This window comes from Oryctolagus cuniculus, chromosome 1 (assembly GCF_051225735.1).
Source record: "Oryctolagus cuniculus isolate XC-2025 breed Fujian yellow rabbit chromosome 1, ASM5122573v1, whole genome shotgun sequence".
Taxonomy (NCBI): Eukaryota; Metazoa; Chordata; class Mammalia; order Lagomorpha; family Leporidae; genus Oryctolagus; species Oryctolagus cuniculus.
Genome location: NC_142867.1, coordinates 93,169,671 through 93,196,583, shown reverse-complemented (window position 1 = coordinate 93,196,583; position 26,913 = coordinate 93,169,671). Strand labels below are relative to the sequence as shown.

The 26,913-nt window shown below is 39.7% G+C and overlaps 1 protein-coding gene across 3 annotated transcripts in view; it reads left to right on the top strand.

The window, feature by feature from the left end:
• Positions 1 to 26,913, top strand: part of TRPC6 (transient receptor potential cation channel subfamily C member 6) — a 129,917-nt gene that overhangs the window by 69,682 nt on the left and 33,322 nt on the right. For all 3 annotated transcript variants that reach the window (XR_016219601.1, XM_002708603.5, XM_089312128.1), the window contains exon 2: positions 15,529 to 16,303. Coding sequence is in view for 2 of the 3 variants with exons in the window: in XM_002708603.5 (XP_002708649.1) it covers positions 15,529 to 16,303 (775 nt within the window). In the remaining variant the exon portion in view is untranslated. The remainder of the gene's footprint in view (positions 1 to 15,528; positions 16,304 to 26,913) is intronic.

Genomic DNA, 26,913 nt, shown 5'->3' with positions numbered 1-26,913 from the left:
CATATAGAAAGTAATTAGATATTAAACAATAATTTGTACACATTCTCTATTCTAGAGAACCCAAGGCAGGTATTTGAAAAGCGCCGAGGTTGAAAGGGACAATATCTAAGAGACCTTCTAGTACTTCTAGTTTGTCCCTCTGACATTATTACCTTGGGGGATAAAGTGGAAGTGATACAGAAGTGTATCCTATATGCGAATGTTTAAGTAAGTAACAGTCGCTCAGTGATTAATGGAATTAATAAAGAATCACAGAGTAGCATGCACAGAGGAAATATGAACCTTTTAAATTTACCTGCACAGTAGTATAATGCAGTTAATAAAAATGGCCAGAATTATATTGGTAGGGATCGAAGAAGTTCATTTTTACCATGAAAGAAAAAGGATAACTTCTCAGTGAAAAGTAAAACTTTATTTTTTTGTTTGTGTGCTATCAAAGCATCTAAGCATTAGTCAATTAGGCTTGTTACATGTGGTGCTAAAGCTGTGGCTTCACTGATTTTATGTCTTCCTTTTCCCCTGACTTTAGGGTAGTCAGATAACTAACTTCCATGGCTCAAGTCACCTTGAAAACTTCCTTTCACATAGAAGTACATTGACAGGAGCTTAAATAACACCTATAAAATGATTGGCACATAGTAAGCCTTTAGTAAACATCAATTCTCATCTTCCCAGTTCTAGTCAAATTAATATTATTAATATACACCCATGTCAGAGTTTATCTGATAGTTTTATTTATAAAGCTTGTAAAAAAGGGTGAATAAATATATAGTGAACTTTTAATTTACTTGATGCAATTAAAATGCTCAAAATCAAATTCTACCAAATTTACTATATTTCCTTTTTGTTTTGTTTTTTTACTGAGGGTAGATGAATGCACTTAAATTTATGGCAAGTAGCAAAGTAAAAATCAACCTAAATGCCCACCAATAGTAGACTGGATAAAGAAATTATGGGATATGTACTCTATAGACTACTATACAGCAGTAAAAAAAAAAATGAAATCTGGTCATTTGCAACAAAATGGAGGAATCTGGAACACATCATGCTGAGTGAAATAAGCCCAGTCCCAAAGGGGCAAATATCATATGTTCTCCCTGATCAGTGACAACTAACCGAGCACCATAAAGGAAACCTGTTGAAGTGAAATGGACACTATGAGAAACAATGACTTGATGAGCCCTTGTCCTGACTGTCAAGGGACAACTTAATACTTTATCTCTTTTAGTATTTTTTTTTTGTTCTACTTAACACAATTGGTTGAACTCTGTAATTAACACACAATTATTCTGAGGTGTTTAAATTTAACTGAAAAGTGATACCTGTTAAATATGAGTGGGAATAAGAGATGGAGGAGATGTACAGTTTGGCACATGCTCATTCGGACTTGCCCCAAACGGTAGAGTTAGAAACGTGCCTGGGGAATCCAATTCAATCCCATCAAGGTGGCATGTACCAATGCCATCTCATTAGTCAAAGTGATCAATTTCAGTTCACAATTGGTCATAATATTAGGACTAAGAAGTAAAGGGATCACATAAACAAGACTAATGTCTGCTAATACTAACTGATAGAATTAAAAAGGAGATCGCTGTCCTTAATGTGTTGTACTATGTGAATTAATGGTATAACTAGTACTCAAACAGTACTTTACACTTTGTGTTTCTGTGTGGGTGCAAACTGTTGAAATCTTTACTTAATATATACTAAATTGATCTTCTGTATATAAAGATAATTAAAAATGTAACTTGATGTGAATGGAATGGGAGAGGGAGTGGGAGATGGGAGGGTTGTGGGTTGGAGGGAAGTTATGGGGGGGGGAAGCCACTGTAATCCAAAATCTGGTTTTGGGAAATTTATATTTATTAAATAAAAGTTAGAAAAAAGAAAAGTAAAAATTTGTTTAATATACTCTGGCAGTGGGCATTTCACCTAGCAGTACCACATAGGAGTGCCTAAGTTCAATTCTCACCTCTAGGTCCTGATTCCAGCTTCATGATGATGCAGACCCTGGGAGGCTTTGATAACTCAGGTGACTGACTCCTGCCACACACATGAGAGACCTGGATTGAGTTCCCAGCCCCTGGTTTGACCCCTCCAGTAATTGCAGGAATTCGGAGAGTGAACCAGCAGATGAGACCTAGAGTGCTTTCTTTCTGTCTCATCCCCCCTCCCCCATCAAGAAAATAAAATAAAATAAAATAATACTGTAGAAGATAATAAATGTGATTCTATATTGAGAACTCAATATTATTCTATAGGAAATACTCTAATGGGAAAAATAAGAGTATCTACTATATAGGGTTGTTAGGAAGACTAGTTAAGACTTATAAAGCACATAGTACTATGCTGGTGCCATGAATGGTATTTTTGAAATGAAAACACACATAATGTTCCTACCTTCCCACCAGTCCTTTGAGAAGTTAGTACTCATTTTTCAGGAAGCCAGACAAGCTACAAATGACAAAGCCAGAACCTGAATCCATGGCTTGTTATTCTACATTCTGTGTTTTTAACTACTATAAATCTGGGGCATCTGATGAAAATCCATGAATTTGGACACAGAAAGAGAGAGAGGGGGAAAAAGTGTAGCTTAAAAATTCCTGACATTTTAATGCTAGGAATGATATAAGGGACAAAACTGTATGGTTGCTTTTCAGTGTCTCTATCTCAAAGTCTCCAGTCCTTTAAAATGGGGATTGAGGATTATTGAAAGATGTTAGTTGTATCAAGTGAGTATGTCAAAATGGATAGATTTGGTTTTATGAATATTTTTATGTTCAGATATATAATTCTTTATTAAAATATTGCTTATTTATTTTTGAAAGCAGAGTGACAGAGGGAGGGAGAGATTGCTCTTTCATTTACTCATTCAGTCTCCGCATGCCAGCAACAGCCAGTGCTGAGCCAGACAGAAGTCAAGGGCCAGTGGGTCTCCCACATGAATGGCAGGCCCAAACACTTGGATCATCTTTTGCTGCTTTCCTCATGCCAGTAGCAGGGAGCTGAATCAGAAGTGAAGCAGCCGGGACATGAACTGGTACCCGTATCCACCTGGGGTGCTGGCATTGCAGGTGGAGGCTTTACTTGCTACACTATGCCACAATGCCAGGTCCCTACTCTCTTCTTGAAATCAACTCCTGTGGCTTCCACATGTGAGTGAGAAGATGTGGTATTCATCTTTCAATGCCTGGCTTATTTTACTTAACATAAGGTCCTCCAGTTCCTTCAATGTAGTCACAAATGACAGGATTTTATTTTTTTCCCCCGTGGTTGAATAATACTACATTCTATGTATGAGGGGACTTCAAAATGTTTGTAGAAAAATAGCACTGCAAACCTTATTGTTGTGAAGTCTATGCTTAGTTTTTCAAAATATATATTTTATTTTCCATGAAATTTTTGAAGATCTCTCATATACCACATTTTCTTTATCCCTTTATTGATGGACTCTTAGGTTGATTCCTTAATTTGGCTATTGTGACTAGTGCTTCAATAAACATGGGAGAGCAGATATCTCTACAATCCACTGATTTCCCAGTAGTAAAATAGCTGGACCATATGGTATATCTCTCTCTCTCTTTTTTGTTTTTTTTGACAAAGCTTTATGCTGACTTCCATAATGGCTGTACCAATTTCATTCCAAACAGTGTCTAAGAGTTCACCTTTCTCTACATCCTCTCCAACATTTGTTATTTTTCTATTCTTTGATAATAGCCATTCTAACTGGGGTGAGGTGATATCTCATTGTGTTTTTCATTTGCATTTCCTTTCCCTAATGATTAGTAATATTCAACACATTTTCATATACCTGTCGTCCATTTTAATCTTCTTTTGAGAAATGTCTATTTAGCTCCTTTGCACAAGAGTCTCTGTTATGATTAAAAAGGACTTAAGAAAATCCATAATAGATGAAGCATTAAATTACCTTAAAGTGAATACCACAAATCACCAATTTACATAGTAACTCTAAAATGTGACTATTCTTCCTCCCCTCCCCCAATTTTACAATCAGAGAAATCAGGCTCACAAGGATGACGTGGGAAGTAAATGGCATATCAAGGTTCCAAATATAGCCCGTGTTTCTTCAAAACATGTGTTTCCAATATTTTTCAAGGTCCCCTAAAGTTATCTCAAGATTGGTTCTCAGATTGGTTCTCAAGATTTGGTTCTCAAGATTTGGTTCTCAGTTCCTATAACTTTGTCCTTAACCTCAACTGAGAACTTGAATTATATAACTCCAGACCCCTCAGAATAAGACTCAAGCTAGCAACCCAATATCTTCGTTCTAAAGCTTGAACCTCCTAAATTGGAATTCCTTAACTCTTAGGGACTTACCTAAATTTTCATCTTTCTGCTTCAAGATTTCAGTACTCAATGCTAAATCATGAACATTGGTGGAAGTTCAGTATCTATCCTTGAGTCCCATGGCTTCAGTTAAACTGAGCCAGAAGCCACAAATTCCCTTGGGAGAAGGAACTCCTTCTTGTTCCAGGGTTAAGAGTCAATTTTCAGCTTTATTTGGATTACCGACATACAAATGTGGCTTCCTCTGCCTGGAGGACTCCTCTCCTTTTTCCTCCTCCCTACTAACTCTCTTTCATTCTTAGAATGAGTGAAACTTCCTCAGAAGGCTTTCCCTGACCCCCTGCCTAGGTTGCAAACTGCTGGTCATTCATTTATTAAGCACATTACTTCCTGTCTGTCAACATCCATCACTCCGCTATCATGTTTCCTTTCCTGCCGCACCCTGTCTTCCTCTGCTATGTCTCCCATGTCCCTCACACTGTAACTGGAACATGTTGATGTAGATGCTCAGTAAATATTTAATGAATGAACAAATGAACCAAGACCTTGCTGGTGGATGTGAGATTGGATAGTGCTTAAAATTATACCCCATCGGCAAAGAAAGGCACTCCACAATTTCTTTTTCTTTTTTTTTTTTATTTGACAGAGTTATAGACAGTGAGAGAGACAGAGAGAAAGGTCTTCCTTCTGTTGGTTCACTCCCCAAATGGCTGCTATGGCCAGAGCTGTGCTGATCCGATGCCAGGAGCCAGGTGCTTTTTCCCGGTCTCCCATGCAGGTGCAGGGGCCCAAGCACCTGGCCATCCTGCACTGCCTTCCCGGGCCACAGCAGAGAGCTGGACTGGAAGAGGAGCAGCCAGGACTAGAACCCGGTGCCCATATGGGATGCCAGCACCTCAGGCAGAGGATTAACCAAGTGAGTCTCGGCGCCGGCCCCACCACAATTTCTGTTTCAGTAAATGAAAGCTAAGGACTGGAGTCCAACCCTCTGATTCTTTATAGTGTACTCTCTTCCCTGTGGCAGGTTCAGATAGACTGAAATACATGCTGGGAGCATTTGGACCCAGTCCATGTGGTATTTTGAGAGCATGTTGCAGACCTATTATGACATCAGTTTCTTGAGCGGCATTACCTCTAGGAATCAGCCGCTTCTGCTTGTGCTCTTCACAGCATTTGGAATGTTTCTACAACATCAAATTACCCTTCCTCTTGCACCTAAAGTTAGAGTTGCTCATCTTAAGCCCTATATGAACATCAGTTTAAAATTCAGATGGATGAATCCTAGTTACACATTTATTTTTTTCAGATAATGGATTGCTTGAGCTTTAATGTGGTTGTCTTTCCTGACAGATACCTTCCAGGGGAAAAATAAGCTCAGAAAGGTGAGAACTGATGCTGCATCCATGGCTCATAATAAAAAAATGTACTCACTGTTTTCCCTGTGCATATGTTTTCAACAGTGATTTCTGAAGGAGTTAATCTTGGCAAAGTCAAGTTCACTTATAGAGCTTGTGTTGGCTTGGTTGCTGCCTGATTCCTCACCACCCTTTTCACTGTGTCTTCTCCCTGGGCAGTCAGAATCAGCACAGGTTTCTGTGGATTGCATCAAAAGATTTCTTGACCCCCAGACATTGGGATGACGTTACCTCCTAGGGGCACTTACATGATATCAGAGGGCAGGAAAGTTAGGACAGGGTACCAATACCCCTGTCCTCCAGTGTGGGCTGTCACCCTTGACCAAAGGTCAGAGCCTATGTCACAAGGCCCTTGCCTTACAGCGACCCTGTTTAACTTTAACTTCTGTTGACTACTCTGTCCTTATGCTCCATCAGGCCTTGGGCTACATTCTTGCAGATGCGGGCACTGCCTGATGCCATGTTGAATTTTCCTATCTCTGGCCTGCACACTCATAGGGTCCCTGCATTAAATCACTCAGTTTATCCCATTTAAGTGTTCTGTCTTTTTCTTGCCTGGAATTTGTCATCTGCAAGAAGTTATTTGTGGAATGGGAAAATACACTGTGTGATACACAGGACTATGACAGTTGTTGATAATAGAAGCAAAGAGTTTAAACCTCTTCCTTTGATGAGATAATAGGGATGCATTTTGCTTGTATTATACATAAACGTTTTAATATTCCCAAGAGTGCTCTATTAAAATAGATAAAAAATAAATGTCTTTGTCCAGAGCTCTGCCAAAGAGCATTTCAAATAAGGAAGACACAATACATGAAATAAATTAAACCACAAACTGGAGGCTGAAAAAGGAAAAATTACATTTCAGGTACAATTGTTTTCTGAAAAATCAAGCTTCTGTAACTGTTTTATTATTTACTCATGCTTTCACACAATTCGGTTTCTAATTATGCAGACAAGACGCCAATTGATGATAAAACAAGCAGACAAACCAAGAATATGTAACATGCAAGAGATTTTTTTCCAGTCACCCTTAGGCTGGTTCACCATTCTAGAAGTGTAACAACAACAGGCCTTGTCATTTCACTCATGGAGTACTTAGGCAGGCTATGACGCGGTGTGACTGATCAAACAGAAAGTTGATATTTGAAGAAATGACAGAAGTTCATGGGAAAAACCGAAGCTAATTGAGTCAAAATGAAGAATCGCTATCGAGGAAAATGATCTGGAGGTTAAAGAGATTTGGTAGCACATTGTGAAGATGGTACAGTCATGCCCTGTGAGTAATGTCAAGGATACACAGAGCCTGCAGGGCAGTGGGGAGGATACTAGTTCTGCTTTTAAGGACAAGAAACTCCTCACTTCTCGATCAGGGAAATGTCACAAAGATGCTGCGAAAAATGAGCTCTTCAACTTGCTCTCTTCTATACTGAGCTTGCTGTTTACTTAAGTGAACGTAAAATATTATATATACACTAAGACACACGGGTTCTTTATTTTCTGTTCCTTTTTTGTTTGTAGGATTGTACACTGTAATGATTTGCTGTGAGGTTAACAGGGAATAAACAGGCTTTGAAGTTTATCCCTTTAATGGCAAAATTCATACCGTTAGCATTTATGTACTGAGTGTGTACATCGTGCTTAAATTTATACCCCATTAGCAGTATTAGGAGTGGTGAATTCCGTAGTGAAAAAAAAAAAATAGTCCTTGCTCTCATGGAAGCAAAGAAAACCACTAGAGTTTTGTACTGATTCCTCAGCCCCAGAGGAATGGCCAGCGTTATGTAGCTAGAGATTAAGTACAAGAGTCTCAGTGTTGCAAAATTAGAAGAAAACCAAGCCTACCGTTTATTCTCCTAAAAACGGTCTACGGTGTTAAGTTAATCTCTAAATATCCAAACCCATTTTTTTCCATGATAATTGTGCATGTAAAAAAATATATACTCTGGAATTTTCTTTGTTTCTCTTTTCCTAAGTTGAATCTAAGAGGTCTACTCTTGATGCTCTCATGCTGCCTGTAATTGTTGCAAACCACATTTTAAAAAAAAAAAACCTTCTGTTTTAGAATTGTGCTTTAATTCAAATATTTGCAAGGATATTTAAAGTGCAAAGTAAGGTTAATACTTAAGCTGGGTATAAGTTTGTCTAGGAGCAGTGCCATTTCATTAAAGTGCATCATCATCTGAATTGGAAGTAAAGACAATGATTGAATAGGCTCTGGTCTCAAGCACACAGTCCCCTCTACTTACAAGCTAATTTCTGTCGCTGGCATTTTCATTAGAGATGGACTATTCTGTCTCTCACTGCCTGAGGCACAGGCATCATTTTGACTGTGGAAAAAATCAAGAAAATGAGGTAGGTAAAAGCTACTTTTCATGACCTAGTTTATGTTTAACTGACGCTGTGGGCAGGGGCTAGCTACACTCTTTCCTAGAGCCAGTAAATTTATCCATTGTGATGAAACAAATTTTTAAAAAGCACATATCAATATGTTTGTTACTAAACTTTCAAGCATGCTAAGCGTGGCTAAATGGATGCAGAAAATTTCTTATGAACAATTTTTTTTTACATAGAAGAGCAGACTTTGAGAAAGGATACGCTTCAGTTGAAATGAAAATATCTGTTGTTGACACTGTCCTGTGGAATGAGTTGTTCCTCTTTTAAATAGATGATTTTTCTAAGTTATGTTTATTCTTAATATGCAGCTCTACAGTACATTTTTATAAAACCTGTCTACAGATAAGAAATGCAATCGAGTATTATCTAGTATCTTTCTTGAAAGGTTTCCATGTTTGTTTCTTAAAAAATTGCTTTGCAAATTTTGCTTTGCCCTTGAAAGTCAAGGATTAAGTAACCTTATTACCAAAAGATACACAGAGTTTATTGTCATTTCTCTAGATTACAATTAAGAAAGACCAGAACTGATGCAAACCATTCATTTTTTCTGACAATATTCAAGCAACTTTCACTGTATTTTACCACTTATACAAGGAATACTAACCATCATATGTGCATTTGTTATCATTCTAAATCAAAATTCCTATGTAAGCTTTCTTTATCGTTTTTTTCTGTAGACAGAGGGTTAAAGAGTTAATGGTAATCAAGAACTTGTATTTATTTTACAAATAAAAATGTGCTAAAATTTGTCACTGCAAATGATCAATATTTGTGGTCATAACAACAGGACAGGGGAAAACTGATAAAAATATTTCTATGGCAATGTTACTGCTGTGACTTCAAGAGGATGGAAGTTATCAATGTAAAAGCCATTAATATAAATGCCATATTAGGGAGCCGGTACCGTGGCTTACTTGGTTAATCCTCTGCCTCCCATATGGACGCCGGGTTCTAGTCCTGGCTGCTCCTCTTCCAGTCCAGCTCTCTGCTGTGGCCCGAGAGGGCAGTGGAGGATGGCCCAAGTGCTTGGGCCCCTGCACCCGCATGGGAGACCAGGAAGAAGCACCTGGCTCCTGGCTTTGGATCAGTGCAGTTCTCGCCATAAAAGCCATTTGGGGAATGAACCAACGGAAGGAAGACCTTTCTTGCTGTCTCTCTCTCTCTCTCACGGTCTATAACTCTACCTGTAAAATAAAAAAAAAAATGCCATATCAGTTTAGAAGGGTATAGGATATAACTTTAGAGTTAGTGGTATGCTGAGATATAAATTACCATTTTTCAAGTCAATGGGCATTACAATTATAAATCAATATTTTTATATTTTAGAATTAAAGATGTCACCACTCACACTTATTCTAACTCAATGTGAACTTACAAGTACAGTATCAACAAATAAACATTTTTGAAAACCAGATTGAAAATCAAGAGTTAAGTAAAGTTACAGATTATAATATTTATTTATTTAAAAATACAAAAGCCACTAATATGAATTACCATCACAGCCCTTACCTTTTTCATGGATCTTGTAATTGGATAAAAGCTGAAAAATGATAAAGTCTAAACATCCTTGTTAATGTAAGTGCATATTACCTGTGGCTGGGAAAAAAAATAAAGTCCAATTTAAGTACTTTCTGTTTTCACCATATCAATCGACCCTGAAAATCACCCTTTGAGATAAGCTGGAATAATGATTTCTGCCATTTTAATAAATAAAGAAGGACTGAAAGAGACCTGGTCTTTGATATTTGTTTATTGGTACTAATTCTTGTGTGATTTGTTTTAACTTCACGAGCTCATCTCATTCAAGTTTGCACTCCCAGTACTTTCATTTCACTTCATCCTCCCCAGTCCTACTATTTCTCCCTGAATTTCATATGTATTTTTTCCTTTTCAAAGCATGCTCCTCTTCAGAAGACAACTTTTCTACCCCTAATCTTTGAACTTCTTTTTGGCAGCAGTAACTATTAGAAGTAAAAATATAGAAGATAAGAGAAGAAGTGAAAGGCTAGAGAGGTTATTAGAAGCCAGAAAAATGACAGAGAGAAGGGAAGAGGGGTAAGAATTTCAAAAGGAAGGTGATGGATGTTTGCTCAGGTAACAACCACTGGTGACCTCCTGTCTGTTCTACCTCGTTTGTTCTGATAACTTAGAAGTAATACTGCTCTTCCTGAAACTCACCCCAACTCAAGATCACCTTTTGCCAAAACTAACCTTAGATTCAGTCCGGTTCTCATAAGGGAAAACTGAAATCTCATAGAAAAGATATTAGAAAGTATATTTCTTTAAAAGTTTGAATAGAGTCTACTAAGGGTCATTACATATTTGAGTAAAAACACTAACATAAAATATACAGAGATCAAAGCAAATGCTTATTCAAAAAGCAATTTTGAAGCAAGTTCTCTGAAGTGAGAACTCTGCAGTCTTTATCACCAATGTCCCCAAAGAGAAGATACTGGGTCTTTGAAAGCAGAAAAGTATTACAAAAAGAAGCAGTTTAAGAAAAAGAAAGAGATTCTTGATAATTAAAGATATAATAGCAGAGAAATTCCATGGACATATTAGAAGATAATGTTGAATAAATTTCCCAGAAACAAAAAAAAGGTTGAAAATGGGAGAGAAAAGATAAGGGACATAAAGAGCAATTCCAGATTGTCTAACATCCAAAGAAGAGTTCCAGAAATAGAACAATGACAGCATGAAACAAAATTATCAGAGAAACAGGGCAAGAGCAATTTTCAGAAAAGGATAACACATTCTCCCCGCCCTGCCACACCCCCAAATAAATGGGCTTATTGCGTGCCTACCACTGTGGAAGAAAACAGACTCTTTCTAATAGGCAATCATGTAACTTTATGACACCAGAGACAAAGAGATATTCAGAATGAAAATGTCATTATACTTCTCAGTAGCAGCTGCACAAACTAGGATCTAACATAGTGAGACCTTCAAAATTACTGTCCACATAGAATTCTCTATGCAGCCAAACCACCAATTAAGTTTGGAGGTAGGACACAGTAATGTTTAGACATGCAACAAAATCTTTACCTCCTGTGCACACTTTCTCAGTCAGCTACTGAAGGATGGGCTGTACTAGAACCAGGAAATAAGAAAGGAAACAACAGGAGATGCAGAAACCAAGAACTTCCTAAATCTGTGTATATGAAATACATGAAACTTGTATAACGAATATTTTTTTTAAAAAAGAAAGAAAGCAAGAAACTCAACACAAAAGCAAAGCAGAGGACATTCTTAGAATAATACCAAAAGGAAGATCCAAAGACAACATTTGTTTATTAAGTCTAGACAACAACTGGTCCATATGAGCAGATCGTAAAATTATGGAAGAGATTCTTCAAGAAACTGAAATAGAAAAGATATCACGTGATATGTAGGATTTCTTAAGAATTACATTGAAGGAGAAGAGAATGTGGTTAAATTAGTCATGTGTGTGTGGAGCATTAAGCAAATGAAGAGAATTTCTAACTACTGGGTTTCAGGTCAGAGGAAAATTGTACCAGAAAAGATGCCGTAGTATACCAGTTAGCTATGATTAGTACTTGCATTTTCATAGTGTAAACAGCAAAGAATTATCTAAAGAAAGTTGTGAGGTAATTATACTGGTGTGATTAGGGACCATGAAGTGTGTGTGTGTGTGTGTGTGTGTGTGAGAGAGAGAGAGAGAGAGAGAGAGTGGGGGAGAGGGAGAGAGAAATGGGCAGGAAAGCATAGTGCAGGATTGTGAAAGTGAGCTAAATCCTCAACTTCATAATGGAAAGTCTGGAGGTAATTGCAAACCTGAAAAATAAAGAAATAGCCATATTACCAAACTTTATGGATATAAGTTTTAAATTATGAAATAACTGGTAAAGCGGCTTGCACTGTGGCATAGCTGGTGAAACCACTACCTGCAGTGCTGGCATCCCATATAGGTGCCGGTTCAAGTCCCAGCTGCCCCACTTCCAAACCAGCTCTCTGCTATGGCCTGGGAAAGGAGCAGAAGATGGCCCAAGTCCTTGGGCCCCTGCACCCACTTGGGAGACCCAGAAAAAACTCTTGGCTCCTGGCTTTGGATCAGTACAGCTCCGGTTATTGCGGCCATCTGGGGAATGAACTAGTGGATGGAAGACTTCTCTCTCTCTATCTGCTTCTGCCTTTGTCTCTCTGTAACTCTGCTTTTCAAATAAATAAATTAGTAAATCTTAAAAAAAAACTAGTAAAATAGTTTAATTAAAATGTCCCTAGGGATCAAGAAATGGGGAAAAATGAGGGACATGGGCCTGCTGCTTTTTTGTAATAAGATTAAAAAGTCTTTAAAATATGTTTATATGTAACTTTGATTAAAGTTGGAATCAAAACTAAAATAATAGCTATACAGAATGAAAAGAGCTCAGAAGTCATCTCCTTATCATTAATAAGTTTATAAACACATTGTATAAACACTCATCTTAGATGTAATTATCATATTAAATGCTTTTTGTGTTGGCCTTTCATGTCATTCTTTTAAATTCACAAGACTTACTCTTTTTTTTTTTTTTAGATTTATTTATTTATTCAGAAGTCAGAGTCACATAGAGAGAGAAGGAGAGGCAGAGAGAGAGAGAGGTCCTCCATCCACTGGTTCACTCCCCAGATGACTGCAATAGCTGGAGCTGTACTGATCCAAAGCCAGGAGCCAAGAGCTTCTTCCGGGTCTCCCACATGGGTGCAGGGGCCCAAGCACTTGGGCCATCTTCTGCTCCTTTCCCAGGCCATAACATAGAGCTGGATTGGAAGTGGAGCAGCCAGGACACGAACTGGAATCCATATGGAATGCCAGCACTGTAGGCGGCGGCTTTACCAGATATGCCACAGCTCCTGCCCCAAGATTGTCTCTTTAATACAACATCAGATGGTTGGTTTTGAAGAGTCTTTTGATAGCCAAAGGAATCACCGTTGAATTAAAAATATTTGTGAAGATGGCAGCATAAATTCAAGCTCCTAGGAGAGTTATAATCTATTTGTGAGTCACTGAAGTCTCCCTAACTTATTTCTATTGCTAACTATCACCCTGCCATAGATAATAATATCTCCTGGAGATTTTGTATCAAGAGGAATAACTGTGGGTCCAGAGCTGTGGGGTGAGTTGCTGCCTGCAACACCTGAATCCCATGTGAGCACTGGTTGAGTCCCTGCTGCTCCACTTCCAATCCAGCTCCTTGCTAATGTGCCTGGGAAAGCAGCAAAAGATGGCCCAAGTATTTAGGCCCCTGATGCCCATGTGGAAAATCGGAATGGAGTTCCAAGCTCCTGGCGTCTGGTTGGGCCAGCCTGGGCTGTTCTGGCCATTTGGAGAGTGACACAGCAGATAGAAGATCTCTCTGTCTACCTCTCACTGTTGCTCTGCCTTTCAAATAAATAAGTAAAATAAAGCTGAATAATTGCTAGTGGGGAAAGCAATTTAGATTCTCTAGGCCTGGCCACACTGAAGGGAAGGGTGGCTTGTGGAGTTTTTGTATCCATTTGTCTTCATCCTGGAAAGGTTTTCAGTCTTTAAAGAAGAAAGATTCTGGAAATTTATAAAGAGGGGAAACAACACTCATTTAGCATATCTTTTCCTTCTTTTCAAACCTTTCCCCAATTCTGTAAGAACTCACTCTGAGGTTTCCTGTTAGCAATAGAGATAAGATTTGAGGGTCTAATTTTAATTAGTCCTTCAAGCACAAAGAAGCTTTAAAACATAAAGTTGGGGATTGGTAAAGAAAGAAAATCCCCATTGTAGCATCTTTTTTTATAGTCTCCCATTTTCTTTTTATTTTAAGATTTATTTATTTATTTGAAAGTCGGAGTTACACAGAGAAGGAGAGGTAGAGAGAGAGAGAGACAAGAGACAGAGTCAGAGATGTCTTCCATCTGCTGGTTCACTCCCCAATTGACTGCAATGGCTGGAGCTGCACCCATCTGAAGCCAGGAGCCAGGAGCTTCTTCCGGGTTTCCCATGAGGGTGCAGGGGCCCAAGGACTTGGGCCATCCCCCACTGCTTTCCCAGGCCATAGCAGAGAGCTGGATCAGAAGTGACGCAGCCAGGACTCGAACTGGTGCCCATATGGGATGACGGCACTGCAGGCGGTGGCTTTCCTCATTATGCCACAGCGCTGGTCCCCATTGTAGCATCTTGATAGGAGAAGAATCACTTTCTCATCACAGGTTGAAGGTTTACAGTAAGGGCTGGCTGCTGCTTTCACCACTATCTCCTTTACAGAAATAATCCTTCCCAGCTGGGACCTTGATCATGATTTTCTCAAATCTGCATTGATTTTTAGGGTAACAGAGCCTAAGCATTAACCGCCCTTATTAATGGAACCTATGCCTTAGCATCAACCTGATCACTCTCCTCTCCACCTACATCTGACCTCTGTCATAACCCTCTGCTCCCCACCTCCGCAGAGTGCACATTCTCTCCTAAATCCTACTCAGCCTACCACTGGGTTAGATGCCCCTGCCATAGGTTTATCATGAGAATTAAGCAGCAGCCAACAAGGCAATGTGCTGGTTTTCTATTTCTCCCTTTAGACTATACGATTTGTAAGGACAAAAAAGTACCTACACTTCTTCACTACTGTTTTTCCCAGGTGTTATTTAGTGCTGACATTGGCATAAGAAGGACTTAATAAGTAGCTGCTGAGTTTATTTGCTACTTTTCTCTAATTTTTATTTTTATATTCATACACTCTATTATATTGGTGACTGATTATGGGTAATAAAGTTAGTCTTTTTAATATTTATTTATTTATTTGAGAGGCAGAGTCATAGAGAGAGAGGGAGAGACATAGAGACAAAGGTCTTCCATTCATTAGTTCTCTCCCAAGATGGCCACAATGGCAGGGGCTGGGCTGATCTTAAGCCAGCAGCTAGGAGTTTCCTTCAGGTCTCCCATGTGAGTGCAGGGGCCCAAGCACTTGGGCCATCTTCCACTGCTTTCCCAGGTGCAGTTTTAGGGAGCTAGATCAGAAGTGGAGCAGCGGAGACTTGAACTGGCACCAATATCGGATATGGGCACTGCCAGCAGAGGCTTAACCTTCTACACCATAGCACGGGCCCAGAGAGTTAGTCTTTCTTAAGTCTGTACTTCCGTGGTTAAGAAATGCATATTAATCTCTATGTGAAAGGCACAGAGATTATGCCAACTGCTAGAGTCTCCACCTTAGATGGGGATGTTAAGAATTGGTAAAGTACTTATTTTCTTAAAGGAGAAATCCTTGGAATCCATTAACAAACAAATGCATGCATCTTCGTTTTCTTAAGTAGCAGGTCTAGAGACAATAAGACAAGGTCTAATATATTTAAGGAATGCATTAGAAAATGACAGTTCATTTGGCACACTAAAATGCTCTAAATATGATTTGTTCATAATCTGTCTCTTTGATTGCAGCCGGGGCACTGACAACAGACTGACCCACCGGCGGCAGACAGTTCTCCGTGAGAAGGGAAGAAGGTTGGCTAACCGAGGACCAGCGTACATGTTTAGTGATCGCTCCACAAGCCTATCTATTGAGGAGGAACGCTTTTTAGATGCAGCTGAATATGGAAACATCCCAGTGGTGAGGAAGATGTTAGAGGAGTGCCTGTCACTCAATGTGAACTGTGTGGATTACATGGGTCAGAATGCCCTGCAGTTGGCAGTGGCCAATGAGCACCTGGAAATCACAGAGCTTCTTCTCAAGAAAGAAAACCTTTCTCGGGTTGGAGATGCTTTGCTTCTAGCTATTAGTAAAGGTTACGTCCGGATTGTGGAAGCAATTCTCAATCATCCAGCTTTTGCTGAAGGCAGGAGGTTAGCAACCAGCCCTAGCCAGTCTGAACTCCAGCTGGATGATTTTTATGCCTACGACGAAGATGGGACCCGGTTCTCACATGATGTGACTCCAATCATCCTGGCGGCCCACTGCCAGGAATATGAAATTGTTCATACGCTCCTGCGGAAGGGTGCCCGGATTGAAAGGCCCCATGATTACTTCTGCAAGTGCAGTGAATGCAACCAGAAACAGAAGCACGACTCCTTTAGCCACTCCAGGTCTAGGATTAATGCCTATAAAGGCCTGGCGAGTCCGGCTTACCTGTCATTGTCTAGTGAAGACCCAGTCATGACGGCTTTAGAACTTAGCAATGAGCTGGCCGTTCTGGCGAACATTGAGAAAGAGTTCAAGGTAGGTCGTTAACAATAGCTACTTCATCTCCCAGACGTCAAAGTCAAGGTGTACTTACAAACTTTCATGGCATGCTCAGCACCATGCTAACCTGTGGGTTGGAGGTAATTTTCTATGTTAATTCAGGAAGATAAATCACAGTTAGTGATGGTCTATCTACCAGAAACTTTACATTTATTATGTTGTATCCTTATCACAACTTTGAGAAGATATTATGGAGAGATGAGGATAGGGGAATACAAAGGTTAAATAAGCCTCACAACTGACAACTGATACATGAAAACGTTCAGAATCCAGATGGGCTGAACTCTAAATCCCAGGTTCTTTCTCCTATGAAACAGGGGTTTCTGTGTTGAGAACACTGTGATAAGTGCTTTTGAGGTCAGAAAGATGAAAAAGGTTAAGGAAGTCACAGTTTGGCTTGACAGAAGAATGGAAAGATAAAGCAAAATGAAATTACCAGGTAGAACTATAAGCAATGTGCTGTGCAGCTTCAGAGAAAGCAATATTTAACTCTGTTAGGTTTCAGCAAGGTTACAGGTGTTTCAGGTGTAATATGAAGAGCAATTTGGAAGGCGCGGAATGAGAGGCCAGGGTAACAGGAAAAGTAAACGCTTGCGGTTATGAGCGAAGCAGACACTTAGAATTTTGAACAGTCTTTTAATAAAAGGAATCTGGAGAAACAAATGAGTATCAGATGCTGCCATTGCGCAGTGGTCTCTGATGCAGTTGGGGAGGATGGAGACTCAGATTCCTAGCACAGGGTCATCCCACACACACCTCTGAACTCCCCCCAGTGTGTCCTCTGACCGCCTTACAGTGCTGCTCACGTGGCACTGTGCACGGGCTGATGCACGATGTGCCTTTCTCCTCTACCCAGCTGTTGGTGGTTTGGAACCAAGTCTGATTCATCAGGTACAGCTTTGTAAAAATTGATCCTAGCTTTGTTTTCTCGATTTTACATACTGTGAAAAGCCTTGTCTCTGTACATCCTTGCCTTGTCTGTCCTGGAAGTGTCTTATCCCTCTGTCACTGCCAGGAAAGTGATACACTCCACTGTGGGATCCAGGTGTCCATCTAACTCCAGGCCCTAGCTGTTCAAGGAGGGGAGAAGTAAATGGCTACTGAAGCCCGCAGTCTGTGCTTGGCTCCCAGGATGAAGGAAGGTGCTTTTCCTCTGGCCACCTGGCAGCTGGGATGCAGGACAAGCCAACCATCTTTTCCAGCCCTGTCTCTTGTTCCTGCCTGCTTTTCATTTGATTCTTGGGACTCAGTGATTCATGGAATTTTGCAGGATTCAAGTTAACACAGTATCTGCGAAATCTGATTAATATTTAATATTTCTGTATTTAATTTTTAGTAATTTCATTGCTTATGTTGCAACATTTCTGTTTCCTCTGTTGTATCCTCATTTACACACTTTGACTAAATCACTGACAACTATTACATTCTGTGTGTGTCATTTAGTCATTCACCTTCATCTTTGGAGCCCCTGTTTTGTTCCAAATATTGTGGTGGGGGCAGCTGAGGATGAGGTTAGAGTAGAATAAAATACATGTAATATAATGAGGGAGTGAGTTCTTGTAGTCCCCATAATATTAGACAATGACTTTATGACATGAAAGCAGAACATTGGCTCAAAGGTGGGAAGAGCCACAACAAACCAGGATATGAATTCTTCAACGGCCCTACAGGTATTACAAAATATGGAGGCTCCCATGGGATTATGAGTATTTAAAGGTCTGCAAGTTCCTTTGTTCATAAAGAACATTTATCTGGTCATGTAGGTATAAGAGAAGCCTAGATTACACACTTTCCACCCATTTGTTCTGTGGCTATGAGCCTTTAGACAGTTTCACCCTTTTGTTAATGTCCTGCCTCTATGAGGTCTAGAGGAAAAGAGAAATCTATTTGAAAACAGATCCTTAAGGTCTTTTGTTTTTTGTCTTTAGACATAGTTTGCTATTAAAAGAGGGTAGCCATTTTTAATTTTTTTTTTAATTTTCTTTAAGTTACACAAGTTTCATGTATTTCATATATACAGATTTAGGAACATAGTGATACTTCCCACCCCACCCTTCCTCCCTGGCCAGGCTCCCACTCTTCTTCCTCCTCCCTTTCCTATTCCCACTCTTAAATTTTACAAAGATCTATTTTCAGTTTACTTTATACTCATAAGGTTAACCCTACACCAATTAAAAGAGTTTAACAAATAGTATGAAGAAAAATACACTGTTCCTCTACAGAAGAGACAAAGGCTGTAAACAGTCATTGAATCTCAAAAATGTCCATTTTGCTCCAATACATAACATTTTGGCTACTCTATTAGTTACCCCAGATCCAAGGAAAACATATGGTATCTGTCTTTTTAGGATGGGCTTATTTCACTAAGTATAATGGTTTCCAATTGAATCTATTTTGTTGCAAAAGACAATATTTCATTTTTTTTTACAGTTGAGTAGTACTCTACAGTGTATATAAACCATAATTTCTTTATCCAGTCATCAATTGATGGACATCTGGGTTGATTGCATTTCTTAGCTATTATGAATTGGGGGTACAGATAACTCTTTCATATACTGTTTTCTTTTGATTGCTAGATATCCCCAGGAGTGGGATTGCTAGGTCTATATTTGGATTTCTGAGGCATCTCCATACTGTCTTCCACAGTGGCTGCACCAGTTTACAATCCCACCAACAAAAAGTGTGTCTAGAACTTTGCAGTTAGCAGTTTTTCTAATTAGAATCCTGGCTCAGAGGGGTCTTGTTTTGCCAAAGGAGAAAGGTCAGTTATTGGATTTTTACAAAAGCTTTTCATAAATACAAAACAAACAAGCATTTTTTTTTAATTTCCTCACCCAACATCAAGCCTTAAAAGAAATATTCTATGAGACTAGTTGGGGTAGCAGAGGTAAGAAGAGGCTTATGCCAAGGTGAGCAACCCCTGCCTTTGTGGCTCAGGTCTCAGGGAAGTGATGTTCAGTCCCTACCCATGGCTCCTGTGACACTGTGTCTTTTCCCAGCATCCCAACCTCAGCTTGCAACAGCGAGGGGGACCTGACGGGGATGGGGAAGTTAGTGCCTCTCAAGGGAGTATTCCAGTATCCTGCAGACATGCTGGAAATAATCATACAAAGATAAAGGACATTTAAAAAAAATCTTTCCTAATTTTGCCACTATGAAATAAACACTGATAAGTTGTAAAATACACCAATACACCAGCATATCTCCTTCTAGTCATATATATATGACTATATATATATGTGTGTGTGTGTGTGTGTGTGTGTGTATAATCAAGCTCCTGAGAGTCCCTAGTGTCTCAGAAAGCCAGGGAGATTCCGATGGTAGGACCGACTCAGGCCTCATCTGCCTCACAGGAATCTGAGCGATTGATGTTTTTGGCTGCAGGGAAGACTTCCCTGCCCCTGTGGTCATCATATTCTTTGGTTCCCTTACCTCCTGAGAGGCATGTGAAAAATTCTGTTCTCGTTTGTGTATGTCAAACTTGTTAACTATTTTTTTTCTTTTGTAAGTTTAAATATTTCTAAAGGATCTGATTTCTATATGGTGTACATATTGCCATTTGAAAATAGAACTTTTAAGTTACTATGATGATTTGATGCCCAACGTCAGCTATTTTTTAAAAAGTGGACAATCTCTGATTTAGCGTTCCGATTAGTAACTTTTTCCTTTTTCTCCCAAGCTCGTATTTCCAGTCTAACTTCCCCCACAAATGTGATTCTCACTGTAACTGGTTTTTATTGTAAAGTCTCTTAAAATCACACACACATATATCTTACATAAATAAAAACATAAGCACATATATGTATACTTTTAATTTTTACAGTTTATTTTCTGTGATCATATCACTACATATTAAAATATTCTGAAAAAGTTACATTCCATCTACTATTAGTACTTTTGGTCAAAACTACATACACTGAATGCAGTTGTGAAAATAAATAAATTAAATTTTTAAAAATAAATTTTAAATATATAATACTCAATTCTTACTGGGAATGAATGTCTGTGGCAGTAATTTTGTTCACATTTTTGTATAATGTACCTTTGATACATCTTTGGAAGATTTTGTGAACTATGTAAATATGTAACAAAAAAATTCCATATTCAAATATAAAACCACTTAGTATGACAGCCATACTAATATTTTTTTATTAATAACATGTATGAGAAATTGTTAAATATTTTATGGAATTAGAAAAGTGTGTGTTGATTTTAGTTGGAATAAATATTTCTTGATGTGATTTGACAACTATCTTACTGAATTACACTCACTGAGTTGAAAAGAAATCAATAAAAGTGTTATCCATGTGTTTTAGCCAGTGAAAAATTTGAGTCCTGGACACATTCCAAGTCACATATAAAAGAGTCATTCCCACCAACCTTTCTGCCATGCCTGTTGAGAAATTTTCCTTTCTAGCTAATGATATGTCCAAAAGATGAGTGCTAAGAATAGATGAAAAGAATAATTTTATTTAAATATGTGAAAAGGCATTTTTTTTTAGTACAGTGATTCTCCTTTCTTTCAGGGGATTTGTTCCAGGATCCCCAGAGAATGCTTGAAACTAGGTAGTATCAAACCCCAAATAAACTATAATCTTACCCACATGCATACATGAATGTAATGCTTTTTCCATCATAATTAAGCATTTATCCTACACTGTGGGTTAACTTTTGCAGCTTGAGGTGTGACAACAAAACTAGCACAAATTTCTTTCCCTCTTCACAATTCCATGATAGATTTGTTCTTACCATAGATCTTAGAAACCTCAGCATACCTTTCATTAAGAAATTGGAAACTATCACTTTTTGACCTGAAGGGAGAACTTTGTGGCTTTTGTTTGACATATCTGAATTGTGAGCATGTTTACTTGTGTGCTTTGGGGCCATTATTAGGTAAATAAGATTCCTTGAACCCAAGCACTGCAGTTCCTCAACTAATGATCTGATAACCAAGGTGGTGTTGGGCCCTGCACCCCATGGGAGACCAGGAGAAGTACCTGGCTCCTGCCATAGGATCGGCGCGGTGCACCGGCCGCAGCGCGCTGGCCGCGGCGGCCATTGGAGGGTGAACCAACGGCAAAGGAAGACCTTTCTCTCTGTCTCTCTCTCTCTCTCACTGTCCACTCTGCCTGTCAAAAAATTAAAAAAATAAATAAATAAATGATTAATGAATTGGTGATATATAAAGCATAGACATGACTGACAAAGGGATGATTTGCATCCCAGGAGGGATGGAGTGGGATGGCTTGAGATTTCATCATACCTCTCAGAAAGGTGTGAAATTAAAAATTCATGAATTGTTTATTTCTGAAATTTTCCATTTAATACAAGTGTTTTCAGACCACAACTAACAACAGATAACTGAAATAACAAAACATGAAACTCAGATAAGGGGAGACTACTATATTCTCTCCATATGACTTCATTGATTATCTCTTATTGGACTCAGAAGAGAGATGAATTCTTTGACAATAGTTGAGAATAAAGAGATGTAGTATTTTTTATGATTTTTAAAGATTTTATTTCATTTATTGACAGGCAGAGTTACAGAGAGAGGTAGAGACAGAGAGAGAGGTCTTCCATCCGCTGGTTCACTCCCCAGATGGCCACAACGGCCAGAGCTGCGCTGATCCAAAGCCAGGAGCCAGGAGTTTCTTCCAGGTCTCCCACAAGGGTGCAGGAGCCCAAGCACTTGGGCCATCTTCTGCTGCTATCCCAGGCCATAGCAGAGAGCTGGATTGGAAGTGGAGCAGCCGGGTCTCAAACCGGTACCCATATGGGATGCCGGCGCTTCAGGACAGGGCATTAACCTGCTGTGCCACAGCGCCAGCCCAAGAGATACAGTGTTTTAAAAATGATCCTTGTTTCTATTATCCCTCTGAATTTAGAGTCCCAACATGAGCCAGCATATTGCATTTCTTCATCTTCAGCAGAAATGTGTATTACAATAGGGAAATACAGAAAGCCCCTCTGGGTGTATGACTTCTAGATTAATCATCCGTGGAGATTCCTGTTGCTTGGTACACAGATGGATGAGCATGGGGATTATTTTGTAAAGGAACAGAATATGTATTTTTAAGGAAATTGGTTTTAGGAAAGGTGAAGATCTGGAAATTGTCTCAAATTTGGCAGTGCTCCACGGTCCTTTGAAAAGTCTTCATGTACCTCTATTTGAAGATAATTGACTTATTTTTTGACAGAGAATGAGAAGTTTCATAAGGATTTTAAGTTGTAAGTTGCAATAAGCTTCTCCTAAATTCTCCTCTTCCATGGCAACCCACAGGGCAGTTGCTATTGAATTTTTTTGTTTTTAAAGATTTATTTTATTTTATTTGAAAGCCAGAATTACAGAAAGGCAGAGGCAGAGAGAGACACACACACACAGAGGGAGAGAGGTCTTCCATTCGCTGGTTCACTCCCCAGATGGCCAGAACGGCCGGAGCTGCACGGATCAGAAGCCAGTAGCCCAGACCTTTTTTGGTCTCCCACGCTGGTGGGGCCCAAGGACTTGGGCCATCTTCTGCTGCTTTCCCAGGCCATGGCAGAGAGCTGGATTGGAAGTGGAGCAGCTGGGACTCAAACTGGCACCCATATGGGATACCAGCACTGCAGGCAGCAGCTTTACCCACTATACCACAGCGCTGGCCCCTGCTATTGAGTTTATCAGTCAATTTTAGGTTTGCATCTTGAGTATTCCAACCAAACAAATAATTTTATTCCTCATATCAGCGAGTCTTTAACCAGATCAAAGCAGAGAGAACACTAGACCACGATAGAGAATTCCAAGTATTAGAACCATAACAAGAAGAAAATTAATACTTTGGAGAGAGCAGGTGTTTAAAGAAAATGGGGGGAAAGTTGATTCAAAAGATTTTTACCTTCCATTGCTATAGTGTATATTTTAAAATAACTAGAAGAGAAATTTTTGAATGTTGTCACTAAAAAAAGAGAAATGTTTGAAGTGATATGCTAATTATTCTGATTTGATTGTTACACAGTGTATACATGCATCACCATGCTGCATTAGCCTTATAAATATGTACCATTATTAGCTGTCAATTAAATAGAAAAATAAAACCTACAAGAAGGGATTGAAGAAAGTTTTTGACCTATTCAAAGTCAATCTAATTCTTTATCATAAACTTTGGTAGTGTGAGGCCTTGGCTACCTTAAGCTTGAAATTCGATTAAGTCTAATTTTAGCAACAAATCCTAAATTGGTAAAAAACAGAAACCCAGAACTTTGCCCAGTTTTGATACTAAAGAAGGAGAGCAAAACTCATGGTTTCTTTCATGTGCAGGCTTAGATTAGGAGTAACAAACATCAAGGCAGGGACAATCTTGTTAACAAACGCAGTGCCCCAGATTCCTAATTTCCTTCTAGTTTTTCAAAAGGTACCTGTAACATATACCTACACTTTCTTGTTTCAGAACCTGTTTACATTTTAGGTTGAAGTGACGCACAACGTTTCCTTTTATTTCCTCTAAAATCACCTCTCTTATGCAGCAAGGATTGTTCCTGCTGTCATCCTGGGTAGATTGCTTTTGTGGCGCTTTCCCAGCTCCTTTAAGAGTTCCGTGTGTAAGACATGCACATGGCCCTCCAGATGCCCCTGCCACTGAGGTAGAGAAAGAGGTATTGTCAAGAAACTCCTGTCATGTCTGTTTTTAAACTGTTGCTATGTTCTGGTGTATAATGCTAAAAAGAATCTGGCATAATCGGGAAAATAAATATCCCCCCAGAAACTGGCTGGGTTGAAAAGCAGTATTTGTCAGCAGAACGGCGTGTGACTGTTATCAGAACTTACAGGGTGACTTGTAGTTTCACATTTGTGCATAGTTATTAAGCGGCAGAGTAGAATACAAATCCAGGTGTGTTTTGTGCCCAGCCATATGTCTGTCTTTACACCATTCTAAAAAGTTACCTTCTATATTCTTCACGTGAAGCTCAGCTTTGAGACTCAAAATTAGTACAGATAATGCTTAGGTAGAAAGACTTTTGAGTTTATTCAAGACAGGCAGATACATACACAAATATGATAAAATGGTATGTGTGTATATGTGTGTGTGTGTGTGTGTGTGTGTGTTCTTGCCTTTGAAATTTCCTATTGAAATACATGAGCAGATCTTCTGGCAGAATTTTAGGTCTATGACAAATCAGTAGTTAGGGAGAGAAATGTGACAATGTGCCCTATGAGGGTTCCCCACCCCTGAGTCCTCCTGTTTACTTTCATTGTTGCTCTTCAGAGTTCATAGCTTCACTGGGCCTGAAAATTCCCGAGCTTATGGGTGAATAAATGTGGCTACCACACACTCCCCTAAAAAGCTCCTGCTCCACTGCTGACAATCAACAGAAAAGTCAGTGGCATCTGACCTAGCTTAGAAGATGTTTTCAGGTCTTGTTTTGAAGTCGTGCCCCATTTCCTTTTATCTTTCCTGTGCAGTGGCATCCCATTAACTTTTATGTCTCTCACAAGCCTATATAGTAGATGCTGTGCTAATGCTTGCTAGTGCAGCTTTAACAGCTGCAGCAGAGCTCAATGACCAATGCCCCATTCAGAGACAATTATCCTAATTAGCAGGAGGGTCCCAGAGTGACAGTTGGGTCCAAGGAGCATGACTGGCCATTCTTCACCATGTAGATATTAATATTCTACACTTCCTTTATGCTTCATGAACAAAATCCTGTTTTACAAAACTCTCCTTTAATAAGACTATGGTATCTATCACAGCACTATGCACAGAATATTTATTGAAAGAATGAGTGAATGAATGTTTACCTTATTTTCAGTATATTTTCAGATAATATCCAGGAATCCCAGCATGCATTTGTACTTGTTAGCACAACTTAGTGATGAGGAGGTGAGAAAAGCTGGATATTGTTTGTGAAATAATGAAAATAATAATAATGGTGATGTTAATAATAACCATTGATCAGCACTGTTCTGTGCCAGGAACCTGGCCTTCCTCATCTTGTACAGTCTTCATAGCAACCCTAGGAAACGGGTAATAGGACTACTCCTATTTTCAGCATGAGGATTTTGAAGCTTTAAGGAATGCAGTCCTTGCCCAAAGTCACATGACTAGAAAGGGCCTGAGCCTAGTTTCTAACCTGGTCATCCCTTCTCCAAAGCTCACACAATTGATTACTGTGAACCAAGGCATGTTTCCTCTTCCCACTCTGTTAACAAGGCATGTTTCCTCTTCCCACTCTGTTAACTTCTTTTAAAAAATATTTATTTATTGGCTGGCACCGCGGCTCACTAGGCTAATCCTCCGCCTGCGACGCTGGTACCCTAGGTTCTAGTCCTGGTTGGGGTACCAGATTCTGTCCCGGTTGCTCCTCTTCCAGTCCAGCTCTCTGCTGTGGCCTGGGAAGGCAGTGGAGGATGGCCTAAGTGTTTGGGCCCTGCACCCACATTGGAGACAAGGAGGAAGCACCTGGCTCCTGGCTTCAGATCAGCATAGCGCGCCAGCTATGGTGGCCATTTGGGGGTTGAACCAACGGAAGGAAGATCTTTCTCTCTGTCTCTCTCTCTCACTGTCTAACTCTGCCTGTCAAAAAAAATTTATTTATTTATTCATTTGAAAGGTAGAAACATAGAGAGTGTGTGGGACAGAGAGATAAAGAGAAAGCTTCCATCAGCTGATTCACTCCCCAGATGGCTGCAATAGCTGGGCTGGGCCAGGCCAAAGCCAGGAGCCAGGAACTTCTGAGTCTCCCATGTGGGTGCAGAGGCCCAAGAACTCCGGCCATCTTCTGCTGCTTTTCCAGGTGCATTAGCAGGGAGCTGGATCCAAAGTGGAGCAGCTGGGACTCAAATTGGTGCCCATATGGGATGCCGGTACTGCAAGTGGAGGCTTAATTTTCTGTGCCTCAGCACTGGCCCCTCTGTTAACTTCTAAAAAGAAAGTAATCTTCATTCATTAGATAGAAAGAAGAGGCAGAAATTAAAATTACAGATCATAACATCTCTCTTTTTTATTTTTATTTATTTATTTATTTATTTGACAGGCAGAGTGGACAGTGAGAGAGAGACAGAGAGAAAGGTCTTCCTTTGCCGTTGGTTCACCCTCCAATGGCCGCCGCGGCCAGCGTGCTGCGACTGGCGCACCGCGCTGATGCGATGGCAGGAGCCAGGTGCTTATCCTGGTCTCCCATGGGGTACAGGGCCCAAGCACTTGGGCTATCCTCCACTGCACTCCCTGGCCACAGCAGAGAGCTGGCCTGGAAGAGGGGCAACCAGGACAGAATCCGGCGTCCCAACTGGGACTAGAACCCGGTGTGCCGGCGCTGCAAGGCGGAGGATTAGCCTAGTGAGCCGCGGTGCCGGCCAACATCTCTCTTACTATGTAAGATCCCTCTAAGGTAATCCGTTGAAAGGTTAATTGTAATACAGATATTTTTATTTAATTTACAGCCTCTCAAATCTCTTCTGTCGCCCCAACAGCAGTCATCTTTTCATCTGAAAGATTAATAAGCAAGCATTGTTTCTAATCTGTTGTTGTATGGTGTAGTTGTGTGACCCAAAGACTTGACCAAGAATTAAGTAAGCCCCTCAGCTTACGCAGTTTACACCAATCTTC